Below are 18,922 nucleotides of genomic sequence, written 5' to 3' on the forward strand. Positions count from 1 at the left end.
CAAACCTCCACTGCAGGTGGAGCAAGCATTGTGCTCTCTCTGCCTTGAGCACATCACCTTCAGACTGCTGCTGGCAGGGTTTGAGCAAGATCAAACAGATCTGTTCGCAAAAGGCTTTGCAGACAAACCACTCACTCTTGGTTCTCAGTTCTAAAATTTCTGTATTTAGAAGCTAAATTCACAGCTAGTGACATTATTTAAGAGACCTGCATGTGTAATCAAGATCATAAAAATCAAAAATCACCATCATAATGTGTTTGGGTTTTTTTGTTTTATTAGAATTACATTTAGAAGGGGGAAAAAATCCAACTTCAAAATGCACAGTAACTTTATAATAAGCAGAAAATATTTTGATTAATTCTGAATTAAGTACGAAATTCTACTGCTTATCCAAATTCAGCAGTGATGTCACCTAGCTCTGTACTTAATGAGCATCTAGTCAAAGGGCACAATCCTAGCAAAACTAGCACAATAAGTAATGTGTTCACCTGATAAGAAAAAAATATTCAGTTATTCCACAACTTTACAAGTAACAAATATACTGCTATATTTGTAGCACATGATAACACTTGTCAAAACCTCAAGGAAAAATTGCACACAGCTACACAAGAATCCTTTCCCACAAGGACAGGTGCAGGGCTTTTGTAATTTTTTTTTGTACAGGTCCTTTTCCCTGTTTTGCTCTGATAGTACTAGCTTAATACTTTCTTCATTCGCTATCTCCACCACGCTGCTTAAACCGACTCTGATATCCCTTAACTATTTGTTGTTCCGCTTCCTTGATATTAGCTGAGAACCATGGTCAAAAGATTATGTGGATTTGTTGTTCTGGTTATATTTAATGAACATAGTAAGAGATTTAAAATCTCTTGAATATAGTACATACCAGTGCCTTTGCTAACATACGGAGGCTTGAAGAATTTCACAACGCCATACAAATTCACTATAGTTCCATCTTTAAGTTCATTCAAGGGAGTATACACATATTTTGGAGCAATAGACTGGAAAGGCATGAGAAAATAGAGAAACAGAAGAAAAATTATTAAAACATTCACACAATTTTATCTTTTAACATCATTCATCCTCAGACATGTCTTAAAAAAATATTACCTATTTCTTTATATTTATTCACTTTAGATTCAGAAAACACATAAAACATTTAATTCCTTTTTGTGATTGCACCTTCCTTACAATCAACCAACCAGTTAGTTCAAGTAAGTTTTAATATATGAACCAGGTGAGTAAAAGTCATTAAAATTAAGAACGATAAAAGACAATTTTTTACTGATCCATTTTAACATGTCCATTGAAAAGGCTTTTTAAAGCACATACATAAATAATTTTGTATTTCTTATCGGCAGTGTCACCACACAGAATCATTGTCTTGGGCTGGGAGAGGGTTTACCTCTCATAGCCACTGTGCATATCTTCCAATTAAAACAGCACAATTGTTGGAGAATTAAAGACATTAAGGACTAGTTTCTACTGTTTAAGGACTATTCTCCTCTGTCTTAAGGTTGTAATACATGCTGGTTAGACTCTTAAAGCATGTAAGTTCTGTCAAAGTGATTGATAACTATGGTTTTCAATTATTATACTGAGGGAAAAAAATGCAACTCTTAAAAAAATTAACATGAAAACAAGCTGAATCATCATTGGTACTGAATCTTTAATGTCATGATAAGGATCAATAAAATTTCATAAACCAATTTCTATGCCTTTAATATACTATTTCCTGTAGAATTTTAATTTAGACACATAAAGGCTTGTTCCAAAAAGTAATCAAAACAAATTTTAAGATCAGTACCTGAAGTCCGATTTTAAATCAAAGGAAGATCCTTATTTCCTTTTTTAAAAGCACAAGCATATAGTCTTATTTAGAACATATAGTCTTATTTAGTTCGTATTTTCTAAACCAACAAGCAGTCTGTTTGGAGATCAAGATGGGAACTATACTGCAAGCATAGAAAATGTACTACTTTTTCATATTTTATTTTGTGTTCCAGGTATACTATTTGCAAAATTAAAAGCAAAACAAGTGACTGCAGGGATAAGAGCATGGAAGTAAATTAAACAGGAACAAAAATTAATTCCACACATTCTTATTTGCATACAGTTAGTCTCATGTGATTTAAAAACATCTCAAATATAACTCACCACAAATGCAGTTTCTGAAGCAGTAGCTGTTCTTGGTTTAGTGTAAATCTGATTGGAAAATTGAAGGCACTGTAAATATAACAACATTTGATAACTCTAAAGCAAATATAACACTATAAGCAAGTATAAAACAGCCCTATAGATAATTTTGCTATATGAATCACCTCTGAATCTAGTAAAATTTCATCCACAGAGGACAAAAATATTTACTGCTGTTACAGCAGTAGACAAAAGCTACTTCAAAATAATACATACATTGTATGAGCTGAATATAAGTTAGGTCACATCAGCAGAATAGCATTTGCAAGTTGTAGGCTACAAATTTAAAACTGTACTTGCTTAACATAGAATGTAAATGAGTTAAGGTTTTGGACGTGTCAGCGCTTAGAGCAGATCTACTCTCAGTGACTTGTCACTCTCAGGGAAAATAAAATGAAAATAAAAAGTCAAAGTAAATTCATCAGAATGGGATAAATTCTATTTAAAAATAGTTTCTAAGCTTTTCGAGCCATACTTGTAAGCCAGATTCATGGTCAGTGTAAGGTCTTTTAAAGAATTAATCCTGGTGACTTGACGAAAAGCCAGCACAAACCCACTCACTCTGAGAAACACAGGGCTCAGCTACCATCCCAATGCTACACCACAACCTGTCTGCTGGACGCAGGGTCCCATGTCTCAGCTGTGCATTGCCCCAGCAGTACAGACTCCTGCTAGGGAGGTTTTGCTCTCCACCCTCAGCTGCATTCCTGAAGCTAATTTTGCTTTCATTTTTTTTGTTTTAAACAGGTGAGGCAAAAGTCACAACTGAGAAAGTGAAGCACACAAAAAGTCTGATCGTTGGTATTACTGTTAAGCATCCAACAAGTGTGTCAGTAAATTAAGTGCCACAAGCTCCATTCTGTGGTCAACGATGAGACAGACATCTCCTCAGCACAACCCAGGCATTCAGTGAGTGGCTCATAGTCCTTGGGATTAGACTGTATGTCCTGGGGTCTTGCTCAATCAAATGCCTCCTGTATTTCCTAAAATTTAGGTACTTTTAGTCTAGATACACCTGTTCAGATTCAGGTCACAGTTTTGCTATCTATTATCTTCAATGAAATATACTCTTTTTACCTATGTTTAATCACTATCAACAGATAATTTCATGAAACAGTCTGCACTACCATTTTAAATCATTTAGTTTCTAACTGAGCTGTGTGCCAAGCTTTAATTTTATACAGAGGTAAATTCTGAAATAAAAATGCCTTTCTGAAATACAAAAAAAAAAAAATTCTTAAAATTTAATTAGACAACAATTATACAGACAAAAATGAACATCAATAATGTGAGAATAGTACAAAAGAATGAATATTTTACTCAGGAAAAAAGAGTGAAATTCTCTTTTAAAAATTTAGAATTTAGGAATTCAAAGGCAACAATTAATGATGTGAGTCAAAGCAGTACAAACCCATAGTCCTGAGAAAACTAAAAATTACAGACTTGAAACCACTCTTGCACCCTCTACCTTGTCTGCATTACTGAAATGTTTTATGCCTAACAGGGATTAAAGCAGTTCTAGGGAATCTATCTAAAGCCAATTAAAGCCAAATTTCTGCACTCAACAAGTAGCTGAGTGAGAAATAATTTGGTTAGTGTTATTATAAAACTGCATGCACACACATACACACAAATGTTTCTTGACTGTTTCCTGATGAACAAGGTAAAATGATCTGTAGCACTTTAGTTTCTAATAGATTTTATGTTTTCTCTACTATAGAGCAAAATGTTAATGTTAGTATTTTGGGGGGGGGGGAATAAAAAAAATCGGGTACCCACGTACATAAATGGCTGATCCGTCTTCTTCAGACACCTCCAGGTGACAACCATGCCTACCATCCTCTCTCGCTGTAGGCGATTTTATCACCTTAAATCCTGCAACTATGAAGGTGTCCTATGGGGATAGGATAATATACAGAAAATTACACAGACTGTATCACATGCTCTATTTTAAATGTATGTGATGTGAAATTTCACCCTAAAGTCTCAAGACACTGAAGAAACAAAAATACCAAACAAATTGTAAAAACTAATTTGGTTCTTCTACCCATGGAATTTATATTTTCAACCAATGCCAGCAAGCTTTTTTCTTTTCAAATTCTGCTAAAATTTTTGCACTCTTGATGCTACTGTGACTGAGTGCTATTTCTGACAAGACCTAGAGGGGAAGATTCACACTGAATAAGGCAAAAGAATCATTTCTCTTTGAATACACTGAAGACTGACTCCTTTCTGTTTAAGCTTAACTAAGGTAGAAAAGAAATCACACATTGAATCAGCAGTGACAAAACCCTTTTTTCTTGGAGCTTCTTTCTCACTGAGTTACAGCTGCACTTTGAAAAACTCTCCTTGTAAATATTTTCTGTTTTGTTTGGACCAACACCTATAATTTCTTCTTTAAGGGTCAAATAGGTGGGTCAATCAATAGGTAGGTTTCTGGTAGCAAAAGAGACATTATAAACTTCTCTGGCATAACTTCTGAGATTCTGGCACATCAAGCAATTATAACTGTACTTTCACTTTAGTATAAAGTTCACTTCAGTATAAAGTTCCTCAGACACCACAAAGTGAACAAGAAAAGGAGGATTTAAAAGGTACGTGATTCAAGTCCCAGCAGCAACTCACATTTTTAGCAGCAGCCTCACCAAATAAAAAAGAAAAAGCAGGAGAAGATAGAAAATACATAAAATACATTTAGGAAATCAGATGTGATTAAAAAAAGGTATCTGATACAATGTAAAATTACTTTATGGTCAGCTTCCTTGCTAGAACTGTACAGCAGGTCTGTACCAGTGTGATCCACTCTGATAAACATATTAGACTCGGATTCTATTTCTATAAAAGCTTCTACCAAAAGCACTTCCATAAACTTTTACTGAATTATTTTTGTTCATGTGTTTATTTGATTACAACAAATAAACATGCTTTTTGATTAAAGTTGACAGTTTTAGCCAAATACTGTCCTATGACGGTTCTTTTTTTGCTATTTCAGCAATCTGACAATGCTACTCTAAATGATTTAAGATCCAAAACCTTAATGTTTCATGCAAGAAAAAGAAAGGCTGCTAGATCAAGCGACAGTGATATATTTAGTTATTAAAACATAGGGGAAAAAATTTCTGCAGAAAATGTAAGTTTAATCAGACAGTTTAATACACAATGAAACTCTGTAGGGCATGGTGATTTTTAGGTAGTATCATAAATGGGAATACAATGTATATTTTGTCTAAAAAGTACTAGGAAGTCACCTAGAAGTAAGCTACACTCAGAGCTAAGTTAAAATGTGTCAAAACAATTCCATAACTCAGTATGCCTTGAATCTCTGAAGACACCACCCTACTAACATATATGAAAGCTTTTTCATTCTTTCCAGATACAAAAACAAAAAAACACAAGCTTTAGGAAACTCTTTTGTATGTGTCTTTCCTTTCACTATTGCTGATTATTCCCACTTCAGCATTTTATTAGATTTCAGGCTGCACAAGATTCTGGGACTTGGTTGCTGACTCAGGAGTGAAGTTCTGTACAGTTGACTTGACTTGTCCTGTTCTCCTGTGTCAGAAGGAACTTCAGAATTACACAGACTCAGTCTGTATACAGGCTGACAATAAATGGAAACTTTTTTGTGAATTAATCACTAGTGATTACGTTCACGTAATACATATGCCATATGTATCATGACATAAAAAAACCCCAAAACCTTTCAAAGGAGTGTGCAATTTCCATGAGGAAAAAAAGACAGCACAAACCTCAAAATCTAGTTATACTAGGAGAAAGAACAGGTATATTCTCAGATATGTTACAAATTCACAGTCAATTTTAACAGGTTGTGACTTACAGTTTCTAAACATGCAAAAAATTTTTGTAATATTGCATAGTGCTTTGAAATTTAATGCTGCATTAGTTTACAATTTCAATTAGTTTCCATTTCATTTTTAGCTAAGAAGTTCTTATAATTGGCTTGGGAATCAAAGGTATTTACATAAATTGGTGGGTTTTCAACAGAAGAGTATTACATTACATATATAGGTAAACTATCAGATTCAACCAACATCTTTAAACAGCAAAAAGAAATCTTACTTCCCTCATTCAAAAAGTGCGAAATACAGGAAGGACAATATTTTCCCTGATGGTTATTCTGTTACAGAATGAGAAGACTCTCAGGAGACAACACGGTTATTCACATTGTCAGAAATAGCCTGCTCCTCTCGCTAGGCTACTTAGCTGAAGTTGTTATAGTATGCCAAGAACAATATGGAAATTACAAACCACTAAAATTTGAAATTGCAAGCAAATAACAGAAAGTACTGGACTTCTCTAAAGTAACTTTTTAACAGTTGAAAATTGGTAGTGTTTTAAAATTAAATCTAGTCCATAATTGCTGAACTGCAACTTTGCTAGTTTCAGAAATCATTGTTTCCTCATGTTCAGGTTCTTCCAAATTTAAAAGATCATTTGAGACATGTGGAAAGCACCATGAAGGTTCAGTTCACTGTGGAAGAACAAACTTTGGTTTTAGTGCACTCTGGCCATCTAAGGGGTGTTGCCTGTGGGTTGTGGTTTCCTACTCAGCTCTTTAGCACTGATCTTTTTATCTTCTAACTGCTGCTTAGCGCCTTGTTCGACATTTGTATTTTTAATCGGGACAAAACTGATTTGTTCTTTGAATGTAAAAAGATTCTGAAGCTTGTATATTTAGCAAATTAGTTCAGGAATCTCCCTTCCTGGCTTAACTATCAAAATTCCACGGAACTGAGAAATCTGTATAGACTGCAATTTGTCCAGAGAAGTTGTGGATGTCCCATCATTGTAAGTGTTCAAAATTAGGCTGGATGGGGCTTTGAAGCAATCCAGTGTAGTGAAAGATGTCCCTGCCCATGGTAGGGGGGGTTGCAACTGGATGATCTTTAAAGGTGCCTTCCAGCCCAAACTACTCTGCGATTTAGTGTGAAGTCCTTTATCCTGGAGCTAATCAAACCAAGCTTTTATTCCTGACAAAGCACAACACCAGCACCCAGCCAATGAAGAAAACTGTATGCACAGTTTTGAATTTATTTCTTTTTTCTAAAAAAAAAAGGCTTCAGTGTAATTGTCTTTTAAATCAATTAAATTCTAAAATCTATCTTATCAAATGGTAAAACATTCAAAATATGAATATAAATGGATGACTTCCCTATTATCTGTATTCATGATCCTTCACTTGTTAGGTAAAAGGTAGGGACAAAAAGACTTGCTTTATTTCAATATTACTGTTAGAAAGAATTTTCATAAGCAAATTTTTTTTCTAGTTCATATTTATAGATTTGAAGGGACTGAACAGACTATTTCTAGTTTTAGTAACAGACAGACAATAACAAGATGTCAACACACAGCTGTGAAAAACAATTCCTAAAACAATAATATGGGTTTTTTTGGTTATTGTTACCCCATGGCGTATAATTTTCGCACAATCCTCTGCCATTTTTCCATATATTAAAATATTGATGCTGTTGATCCGGGAACACAAGTCATCCACACCTAGAGTGAAAAAAGCAGAAGTGATTCCAATCACCATACCTTCTCCAAAACAAAACAGCAGTGGGAAGCGATGGGAAACAAGTTAATATACAGAGTCTAACACTTTTTCATTTCAATTAATCTACAAATAGAAAATCTTTTCAAATAGTTATAAAACTGCTTTTATGTGATAACTATAGGTATACTGTTCAGAATAGTTTTCATAAGAGGACCACTTAAAATGTGCACATGTTGTACACTAGTGCACATTACATACAAATGACAAAGATTTCCACTTGGACAATTGAGCGTATATTGTTAGAGAGGAAATACTACTCAGTCACATTTGATTTTTCACATTAAAACAGACCCTACTGCAGAACTTATAAACTGAAGATATTCCAGGATGTTGACATATCAATTAATAGCCTTCCAGAAGGACTGAAGCAGAAATTACGTTGTTACTTTAAAGAGTTTTCTACCTTTCACTGTTTCAGAAACAACCTTAATGATTTAGATGTGCAAACTTTTATTTCCAGGTTGTGGAGTATGTGCAGAAACTCTTCCCCTCTCCTGAACAGTCACATGAAATTAGCAACATTCAGGGAGGTTTAGCAACCCTCAGAGAACCGTGAAGCCAGCAGGGACTCAGGTCCCATCAACTTCATTCACCTCTGCTAACACAGGTCACAAGCAGTATCACCAGGCAGGATCTGCACCCCCAGGCAGATCTGAGCCTGATGCTCAGTCACAGGAATCAGGAGACTCAGAGGGAGCAACTGATGATTTTCTAACCACTGTAAGGAGAAAGCTGAGTATGAAAAGGCAGGAAATGCAAAGTTCCTTGAATCCAACAGACACCTGAGAAATTACACTCTCCACCTTCCTGGTTGGAGGAGGCATGAGCTTTAGACTTAAAAGGAACATACTATTTTTAGTATATTTATTACATGATGAAAAACTTAGATCTTTCAAGGCGTCAGTATATCTACTGATATTCAAATACTTGAGTAATCAGGTGAAATTCAATCTTTTTAACTGCTTATATTAAAACAGAATGAAACACAACATACTGACCTATATTAAACATTCACTTACATAGTATATGCTATGTATATTGCGTGCTAACTATTATGTGTGCAATTTTCTCAGCCCTTCTTTATGATAAGCAGTTTGAAAATACACAACTAAAGCTGCATATATAGCTAATACATTTCCAGGAAAGTGTTTTAAAAGATTATATTTTAGTAGACTTCTTGTTGCATAAAGACTGCGTTGTTTCCATTAATTTACTTGGCTAAGTTTAAGATAAGCTTTTTTTGTAAGAAATAAACACTTTCAGAGAACATTTTAAATATAACATTTTACTGAACACAAGAGCAGGTGCTATTGACGTAATACCATAAATTTAAAATGTATACTTAAATGTAGTACCTTGAAGAACAATCTTGAAAAAGTCTGTCCCATCTCCGAGTTTTGTTAATGGGTAGGAAAGAACAACTATTCCCTAAAAAGTAAAAATAAAATAAAATATTGTGAACTAAGACTAAACCAAATCAAGATAAATTATGCAGCAGTGAGTTTTTACAGTAGAAGCATTTCAGAGTAAAATTTTTTTATACAACATGCTAATTGAGGAGGAAATTAAATCAAATGCAACAGCATTTTACTATCAGCTTTATAAAGAAATACTAAGACTCCACAAAACCTCAACATTATTTGCAGATGCTGATTTTTAAAATAATTTGACACTTAAGGTTCCTTACAAAACTCATCAGTCTTCTCTGTGAAAAGCAGGAGCTAACCTGTTAAAAACAGAAAGGTTTGTCACTTGGTTTCAAAATTACAACTTTGTTTAAACTTTCAACTAATATATGTAATTGTTCTTGATGAGATTCTCTTGAACTGTACTCGGGTAAATAAAAGACTAGAAATTTTTTTCATCTAATAATGTCTCTGCAATGAAACAGTCACCTCAGGAACACTTGACGTTTATATCTTTTTTTCTTTTTTTTCTTACTAGGAAATTTCAATCCATACCAGCATGCTATTTACAAACAGAATACAGTGATGAGATAGCGAGTGCTTTCTGACTATTTTTGCTTTTTGTTTTTCCTTTTACATCTCAGTATATTCCAAAGAGTTTTCAAATTCTGGACCACATTCTTTGCTATAATAGTCTGGTCCCAACACTTTCCTTTGTATCCCAAACATCTATGCTTTAGTTATCTTCCTCAGCAGACATACTACTTACCCACTGCTTTCTCCACATGCCCAAAACACTTGGGCTCCAAAATTCAACAAAAACTACCTTTGTAAAACTTGCTCAAATTGACTCTTCCCCCACAAATCCTGCACTGTTTATTGAGTTCATAAGCAAACTTCTTTCAAAACCCTCCACATTCCATATGCTACTAGACTCACTCTCAAACTGACTATGTGCAATTCCTCTAGTGACTCTGTCTCCCTCAGGTCTCACCCCTCAGTTTGCTCCCATAGCTGATTTGGCAGCTGATTTTCAGCTTTGTCACAGCAAAATCCAGAGGATGATGAACGAATGAGAGAAGGCATCACGTTTAGTTAACAGACATGATGTCTGAGGACGTATGAACATTGCTTGTGCTGTTGTTCCACAAATTTAAAATCTGCATTTCTCAGAGGGATGTCAGGAAGAAAAAAAGTTTCAGAAGAATGACAGGACTGAGGCACACAAGTCAGAAAGAAGCATCTCAAATGTTTTTTGTTGCTTTTTTCCCAGAGTACCCTTCATAAAAATCCTCATCTGCCCTTCCTCCTTTGTCAAAGCAGGATCTGATCCCTATTTTGGCAGGCTAGAGTGAGTGTGCTGTGCCACCATTAAGACAACCTAACATCAGTGTATTCTAAGGCTTACTTCAAGCTCAGACTGCAGAATTGGATTTTCCTACATATTTAATGCTGCATTAGAACCAGTTTTATCAGCTCTGCAGCTGCACTGTTTTTATGCCAAGCTGTTTTAGTCACCTACTAATCCACGTCAGCAGCAGCATGTTCTCTTAACATAAGGCAGAAGTCTGAGAAAGACATTCTACACACTTTTCCTTTCAGTCATCAGTTATAGTACTGCATATATGCTTTAAATCATAGTCTGCTAATAATTGCTCTGCTTTCCTAATGGAAACATTTATTTCAGCAGAAACATTTTCTAATTTATAATTCCTTTTTGTCTCCTTCACCATTTCCTTCTGAATAAGAATCCATGTTCTTCCATGTCAGGGCTGCTTGCAGACATAGCTCTTCGAAGCAGGAAACCCTATATATCCTCCAGGTGAACAGGGACAGGAAACTACACCCTGAGGAATAAAACCCTGTTTGCTAGCAGCATTGGTTATTGATGTTTCCTTTCGTTCCTTTACAAGACCTAAGGGAGGCTGGATCATTCTGAACCAAATCACCTCCTATCACACTCAACTGCTGCCTGCTTCCAAAAGGGCTAGTTTTGTTCCTTTGCTATACCTAAGTGCAGTACTCCTGGCATCTCTTCAACACCACAATGATTCAGTGCAGAGAGCAAGAGCAGCAAACTATCCTCTCTCACTCCATTGATACGGATAGTCTTCAGTTTATTTCTCATTAATGGACTCAAACACAAGGTCAGATGAGCACTAGAGCTGGAACTGGGAATATAGAGCTGGGGAAATAAAAATGTTTTTCTGGATACAGAAGAACATTAAACCATTTCAGCTTATATTTTTGAAGTGTTTGTGCCATTTTTTAAGGATTCAAGACACTCAAAGTTTTCTACAGTTATCTTGCTTTAATTTCTTTTTCCTTGTTTTTTGGTAACAGACTGAAAGCAAGCCTCAATTAATGCTATTTCCTGACACTTAAGCATCAGGGATGACTAAAAAGAGTCACAGGAAAAAAAAAAAGTTAAACAGGATAAAAAAGAACACCCTAAAGAACTGACACTGCATTTTACAGAGAATACATGTTTTAGGTAAGAACAAAATACTTCTGCTTTTCACTAGTATAGCAGCATTGTACTTCCAATCTGAAATATATTTGGGGTTATTGCAAAATGTAAGTGAACACCTGGTAGTGATAAAAAACCCAATTGTATCTTGACGGTGGTAGTTGCTACAAATTCTTCTTCTCATAAAACTGCATTGCTCCATACAAAGGGAGAACTGCTTTAGAAATTATTACTCCGAAATCTGATATTTAACAGGATGAAGGTGCTTATTAATATTGTTTTAAAAAAAAGTACCACTTGACCTGCCACAACCCATCCATTTTCAGCACAGCATTCTGCATATTATTGTGGTTTTAAATAGGTCCATAGTTTATAAACTATGAAAATAAAACCTCTTACAAAATTTCAGTTTGATAAAGTAACAGAAAGGGGTAGGACTGTGAAACAATGAAGGCATTAGCAACAGGCAATGAAGTTCAACAAGGTCATAATTCTCCATTGCTTTAAGATATGCAACAGATGAACACAAAGACACAGAGCTGCAGAATCTCTCCAGCTGAGCTGGAATATGGAAGTGCCTTGTAAATATAACAGGAGCTATTTCAAAGTAGGACAAAACTTTTTTACTAGTCAGTTACCTGAATATATTTGTTGGTATGATCAGAGCCTTCTTGCAAGTGTTTCAAATCCTCCTTTTGCAAATGGCTTGGTAGTGGAGTCTCAGACTGTTCTTTCATGATCTTCAGCAACTGAACAGGCATAGCTGCTTTATCTTAAAAAAAATTATAAAGAGTCCTGAAGCTACTCATCTTGTTCAAATAAAAAATTACTAGAGGTTGTAGTTTACTCAGAAGGGGAATATTTATCTATTTCACAACAGGAAAGTTTAATTATGTAAGACTAAGGATCTTCAGAGGGATTGGTCACATCTCTTAGTACCATAAATCACAAGAAGAAAGTAACACTTCCTTAGCAATAGACAGTCATCCAAATTACTTGATTTTTCAAGCATTCCAAAACACCATAAGTGGCAAGAAAATATTGCTTTACATAAAAATGAAAAGGGCAATGTAAACAATGTTAATATTTTATGTACAGAAATGCAGATAAAAACCAAGAAGAGACTTCTCCTTCCTCAGCATAAGGTCATGGATAAAACGTCTCTATATTCAATTGTTTCCCTATAAGAAAATTTGACTACATGAAAATAAAATGTCTATCAACTTATAATGAAAAAAATAAAAACTTATGTACAGATTTAAAAATTTTCATCAATTTTCCAGTAATGAAAAAATAATAAAGAATATAAGATGGGCATCTACAGTTGCTAAACATGGAACACACTGGGAAAAAGCTAGAAAATGTGTAACTGTGTTGACTACTGCTTACTCACTGTGCTGAAAGTCAATGAAGTAAAATTTTGGTGATAGTGTTATAATGCTGAGAATGGGGGATAGGAAGAATAGTCTATTACAGTGAAGTTACACATATGAGAAATAGAAAGAAGTGATCTAGCAATAAGTAGCAATTGCTATATTTTCTAATTACATGGTCATCTCATTCTTCTTGGGTTATCTTTGCTTTTTTGCTGTACAATTTTTATTTCAAGTGGGTATCTACATAAAAGCCACAGCATTATCAATCTTCTGTTTTAAGTACATTTTAATAAACTAAGAAAAAATGCTACCTGTTTTCTAAAACTCAGCTGGCAGTATCATAGCCACAGTCCTAATTTCAGACAGAGTTTTAGCAATGACAGTTTTACATGACAGTGAAGAACAGGAAAAAAAACTATTTCCTGCACTTTCAAATGGACATAAAACCTGGGTATTCTACTCAATAAAAGCTAAAACTACATTTCAAATTCAGTTCAAAAGTGCTTTTTCAGTGCTAGGCAGACTGAATTCTTACAAAATATTCAGTTATAATGAAATGGAATTGGGAAACCATTGGAAAATGGAAAGATCATAAGTTAGAAATATGAGTCCATTCATATAGTTGCTGATGGCAACATTATAGATATTCTTAAAAAAAATACCTTATTCTTCAGAAAAAACAGTATCTAAAGATATGAGACTTCACTATTTACTCATGACTATTTCTCTAGTTGTGAATGATCTTCCTTTCTTCTTCTCCATTTTCCAGGAAACTCCCCTTCTAACAGATATTAGCAAGAAGTCAGTGTCAATAAAAGAGCATTCCATGAAATAAAATACTTCGGCTCAAGGATCTCTCAGTCAAAATGACTATACATAGGATGACTGGTTTTTGTTTTTTCCTAGCTTCCAATTTACATGAAGAGGAACGAGTGGCAGAGATGAATGGACCACAACCCCCATTCTCTGTCCCCTGTGTTTCTCAGGGGAAGGAGGTAGAGTAGTTGGGAGTGGAGCTAAGCCCAGAAGATGGGAGAGGTGGGGGAAAGGTGGTTTTAGATTTTTTCTTATTTCTCATTATCCTATCCTGATTTGACCAACAATAAGTTAAACTAGTTTGTTTGTGTCTCTTTTGCCCATAGTTGTAATTGGTGAGTGATCTCCCTGTCTCATCCCACAAAATTTAGTTGTATTTTCTCTCCCCTGTCCTCCTGAGGCTTTGGTGGGCACCAGGTTTACAGCCAGTGTCAACCTAGGACAGCACAAAGCTGGGAGGTACAAAACCAGACAGGTTTCAATTTGTACTTTAGTTGAAGGAGAGGTCACAGCCTGCTAGAGGGGCAGATGCTGTTCTGTCTCTGTGATTGCTTTAACTAGTGAGGTATTAGGAGTTACAATTTCTGTGAAATGTCACTGAGGCTAAAAATGATGCCTTTATCTGTATGTTTTCAAACACGAACCAGGAGAGCATTGTCATTAGCTTACCAGGATTCCAAGCCTCTAGTGAAAAGAGCAACTAGAAGATTTACACAGCTTTTTAGTTCAAAGTATTTACTTCACACTTTATTCCAGCAGGCTGAGAAGCTGATCTATTCCACCTAGAAAGAATCAACTTCAAAGTTAATCAGCAATATTGATCTTCATCCAGCAACAGTATAATGAGCTAGGGAGATATACAACATAACAGATTAACACTTTTTTTTCCCCTATTTTTCTCTTTTACGGTACTTGAGCAATTAAATAGACTTTTCTGTTTGCTTTTTTTTCTTCCCTATAAAGACATCTAACAACACAGAGCATTTTGCTATAATTCAAACATCACTGTTAAAACAAAGCAAAGAAATCAACTGAGTTTAGTAACTCATCTCTCTGATGATTACCCTCAATTCTGTAGCTCCTATCCCTTCATTTAAAAACAGCCTTTGCCACTTATTTCAATGGGACAAATATTCCACATGTGCCTTCAAAATTACAAAGGAGAATTTCTAAAAAGAAGCCATATGTAGGATGATGTAGTGGGACCCGCCCATATTATTTACTTACTGTACACTCCTACAATTTATTTACGTAACTAATATTCAGGTACAAAACAAATGGTTTTTTTTCCCAGATATTAAACTTCTGTAGATATAAAACTAAGGCCATGTGTTTTAACTGCTAACTGTTGAGGTTCCCATATTCTTGTTCTCTGGAATTAAAAAACTAAGACACGAATATGCAGCTCTAAGAGCCATAGAAGTAAATTTTCAAAAATCAACTGATAGGCACTGGCTTCCCAAATCTACATGAAGATATTGTTAGTGCTGTTCTTGGTGTTCACAACTCTCCTGAAGAGCAAAAAAGTGAAAATAAGTCTGTCAAGTATCTTTCTTGTTCTCAAAAGACTGACTTTAACACTGACAAGAATCATTCCAACCTGAGTGTGCTGCACAAAAGCCTGTAAGTGGTGTAAACAGAGCTATTCATAAGGATGGGTAGTTAAAAAAAACCAAACAATACCAACAGAGACTGCAAGAATGGTAGATAGCATCATGGACACTTCTAAAAGAGGAAGGACACACAGTACATGCACACAGTGAAGGAGGAGGTCTGTGAACTACAAGTAACTTTTGCCTTCCAGTAATTAAAGTGACAAAAATATAGAGAGGGAGCAACCAAATAGCTTAATGATTTTAACAAACAAAGAATTGTATGAAAGGATGTACACTGTATGAGAAACCAGAAAGGATATACAGACTGTATATAGGATGTAACCCACCAGTCAACACCCCAAATGACAATATGATATATCTCACTTCCTTAAGTGAAATATAACACTGAGGATGGCTATGGGTTTAACTCTTATGCGCTGCTCTGCCTGTCCCTGACATTCTACCTACAAATTTTCTAGACCTTAAATTTCAGACAGTGGAATAATCTACTTCAATACAATAACTGTCTGTATTGCCTACAGAATAGTAGTATGTATTTCAAAAGCATAAAACTCAAACCACAGTGCATCAGAAAACAACTGCTAAGTAGAAATGGCTTTGAACAAGGATTAACCTTTGACAGAAAGAAGCAGTCATTTTATTATTTTTTTTTCTGGAATGAGGACATTATTCCATCAAAATATTGCAAAGAATCCCTCTTTCTCTAGGTTCAGGAGCAAGAGAAAAATTCCTATATTTCTGAAGAACTTGACTCCACCCTTCTCATTTGCAGCTTGAGAATACACACACCCACAGACTTGAATTAGGCATCTAGGTATTGTTCGGGTTGCATGCACAGAAACTTGAAAAGCTTTCAGGTTCACAATCTTTTCATCAGTTCCCACAGAAAGAAAAAAAAAATCAGCATTTCCTTTTAAGTCCAGCACAGCCCAGATACATGCTCTGAGAGCCTGGTAACTTCAGTGCTTAAAACTCAAGCATAAATGCAAAGATCTATGCACTTATAGAATCAGACAGTGGCTTTTAAAGACTCCAATTTTTGAGCCTTGCACTGCAAAACAGAATGGTAGGAAGAACTTGACCATTTAAGTCTTTATGTGTAAGCCTTCTTTTTCCTCTAGGCTTTTTTAACTTTCACTTTAATTAAAAAAAATCTTAAATTATGTTTGGAAAAACATCAGAATCTAAACTCTCAAAATTTGTTATACCACCCTTCAGTGCACACTAAAAATCATTAATAAACCAAAAGCTACAGTTGCAAGTGAAGTTAAAACCACACAGCCACAAACACTACAGAACTGTTGACATCAACACCAGTGCAACATGACTGAAAGACAGGAACAAAAGAAAACTAAACTACATGGAAAAAGCCAATATGTTCTTACCATCAAGACGATTCATCACTGTTTCGCCCCTTCCTCCATGATTCTCTATGCAACATGAAATAGCCAAATTTTGTATGGTAATTAACACAGTAAAGCAGTACAAAGTTTCTAAAACAATTCAGTACAAAAACCTGTAGGTAGTGAGCTCAGTATACAAAGACGTTGTTATAAAAGGACAATGTTAAACTAAAGGTACCAACATGCCTTAGAATTGTCTAAAGCAAACAGAACATTCTAGCAGTGAAAAACACTTTATTAGCCATGACAGATGGATCAAGCTGACCTCCTGTCAGAATCAGGAATTGTTCCATGTACATTCTGAATAGAGAAGCTGCAGAATTTTTTTGAGCAAGGAGAATCACTACGACTCAGTGAAGATTAACCAAGCAAGTCCAGTTCTTTAAAACACTGTAATTCTGCTGTTTTCTTCAGTAAAATTCATCAAGACACACTTAAAAGAAGAAAAAAAATACAAACAAAAAATGAGTCCCTATTAGCATCCTAAATTATAAATAAGATGCAAAATAAGCTTTACCACTTTTACTGCATACTGCAAAAAATCAAAATATAAATATTACAGACAACACAATTCCACTGTAAAAAACTGCAAGCACTTAATGCTGCAAAAAACAAAACTGAAAAATGAGCATATTAATATTCTCTACCTTGACTCCAGAATTAATCTAATTGAGGAGGAAGTCAAAATTAGTTCTGTTCTTCTCTTATGGTGTATTATCATAATACATCAATCTAATCCACAGAATAGCAAGTAATTAACACCTCTCTGCCTGGATTACTCAGATCCATTTAGCATTTAAGCCTTTGTTGGAGACAAAGATATACACTATTGAGTCCTGACTCTAGCTCTCACTACAAGAAACAGACTATTCCTCTGTAGTCTCCTCTAGAACACTACTTTTATTCAAGAACTAATGAGAAATTAGCTTTGGAGCACAAAAGCAAAGAAAACACAAGAAGTGAGAGGTAAATTGAAAAGTTTACTCCCTTCTCTACAAACAAGAAATACTTCAGTCATACACAAAAATGACATAAAGAGGATTAATGCCTTTTTGGGAAAAGGACACTGTAGTAGTCAAAGGCATGAAGAGATTCCTCATCTATCAAAGCAGATGCTACTTGTAGAGGACAGATAAACTCATTCTCCAAATCAAAGAATAAACCACATGACTGTGTGGACTTCTGAAGGAAACCTCACCACAGTTTTGTGAAGAATGAAGGAACAGCCACGAGCATCAGCACCTCATTGATGTGGTCAGTCACAATGGTCGATATCTGAAGCCCCTGTAAGTACAAATACAAGTCAGTGCAATACCCAAACTAACTGTACAAAAGTTAAAACAATCACAATGTAGGTAATGTGTCATTTTAAAAGCACACATGTGTGGACAGTCATACACTCTTACTATAGTTTATGCAAAATTTTCTCATAAAAATGAATACTTACACCTTGAACAGAGTTGACAACACAGAACTACCTTAAACTCAACCTGCAGTCAACAAGAGAAGTCCTTTGTCAGGCTTCAGCTTGCTCTTGCTGCAGATCTCCAGGCACTTATTCTGGAAATAAGCCCTAGTCTATTCTTACTATTCATAACACAGCTGGAACTTACTTTCACTAGAGTACAACTAGAATTCTCAAAAAAAAACCTCAAAAACAAATCACCAAAACAAACAAATAAACCAAAAAAACCAACCCACAACCCCCAAACCAAAGCAAACAGACCAAAAAAAAATCAAACCAAAATCGTCTTTAGTTCAGATTAAAATTTACTAATCTGACATTATGCAAAAGAGGCCACAATCAAACGTTACCTGAGGAAAGTGAATTCTTACACAGTCTTTATCTCAACAGTATTTCAAGCTCTAGAAAGCAGCAACCCACTGGAAAATAGAGACCTCGGGCCGACTGCACTACACAGCGGATGCTCTCGGGATATGAACTAACTGCTTCAGAGAGTCAAACGGTCACCTGCAAGAAACCGAGATCTTTAAAACCAAGACCTCAGACGTATTAGCACAGACGTAGTAACAACAGAAACTCCTTTTCAGTGCACTCGGTGC

General features: G+C 35.2%; 1 protein-coding gene across 10 annotated transcripts in view; it reads right to left on the minus strand.

Annotated features, from left to right (window-relative positions):
• Nucleotides 1-18,916, minus strand: part of POT1 (protection of telomeres 1) — an 80,935-nt gene extending 62,019 nt beyond the window's left edge. For 3 of the 10 annotated variants that reach the window (XM_018067979.2, XM_018067978.2, XM_018067973.2), the window contains exons 1-11: nucleotides 18,674-18,916; nucleotides 18,057-18,142; nucleotides 17,124-17,291; nucleotides 16,841-16,885; nucleotides 14,509-14,621; nucleotides 12,286-12,419; nucleotides 9,127-9,199; nucleotides 7,622-7,713; nucleotides 3,980-4,090; nucleotides 2,158-2,226; nucleotides 887-1,001 (exon numbers count right to left, since the gene is read on the minus strand). In XM_018067979.2, the coding sequence (XP_017923468.1) occupies nucleotides 887-1,001; nucleotides 2,158-2,226; nucleotides 3,980-4,090; nucleotides 7,622-7,713; nucleotides 9,127-9,199; nucleotides 12,286-12,408 (583 nt within the window). In that variant the 5' untranslated portion in view covers nucleotides 12,409-12,419; nucleotides 14,509-14,621; nucleotides 16,841-16,885; ... (1 more) ...; nucleotides 18,057-18,142; nucleotides 18,674-18,916. Of the gene's footprint in view, nucleotides 1-886; nucleotides 1,002-2,157; nucleotides 2,227-3,979; nucleotides 4,091-7,621; nucleotides 7,714-9,126; nucleotides 9,200-12,285; nucleotides 12,420-14,508; nucleotides 14,622-16,840; nucleotides 16,886-17,123; nucleotides 17,292-18,056; nucleotides 18,143-18,673 lie in introns of those variants that run through there. The other 7 variants (XM_018067980.2, XM_018067977.2, XM_018067976.2 and 4 more) reach the window with 6 other exon arrangements.
• Nucleotides 18,917-18,922: the final 6 nt, after the last annotated feature.

The sequence above is a fragment of the Manacus vitellinus genome, unplaced genomic scaffold, assembly GCF_001715985.3.
Source record: "Manacus vitellinus isolate BGI_N305 unplaced genomic scaffold, ASM171598v3 scaffold_13_pilon, whole genome shotgun sequence".
NCBI classification, from domain to species: domain Eukaryota; kingdom Metazoa; phylum Chordata; class Aves; order Passeriformes; family Pipridae; genus Manacus; species Manacus vitellinus.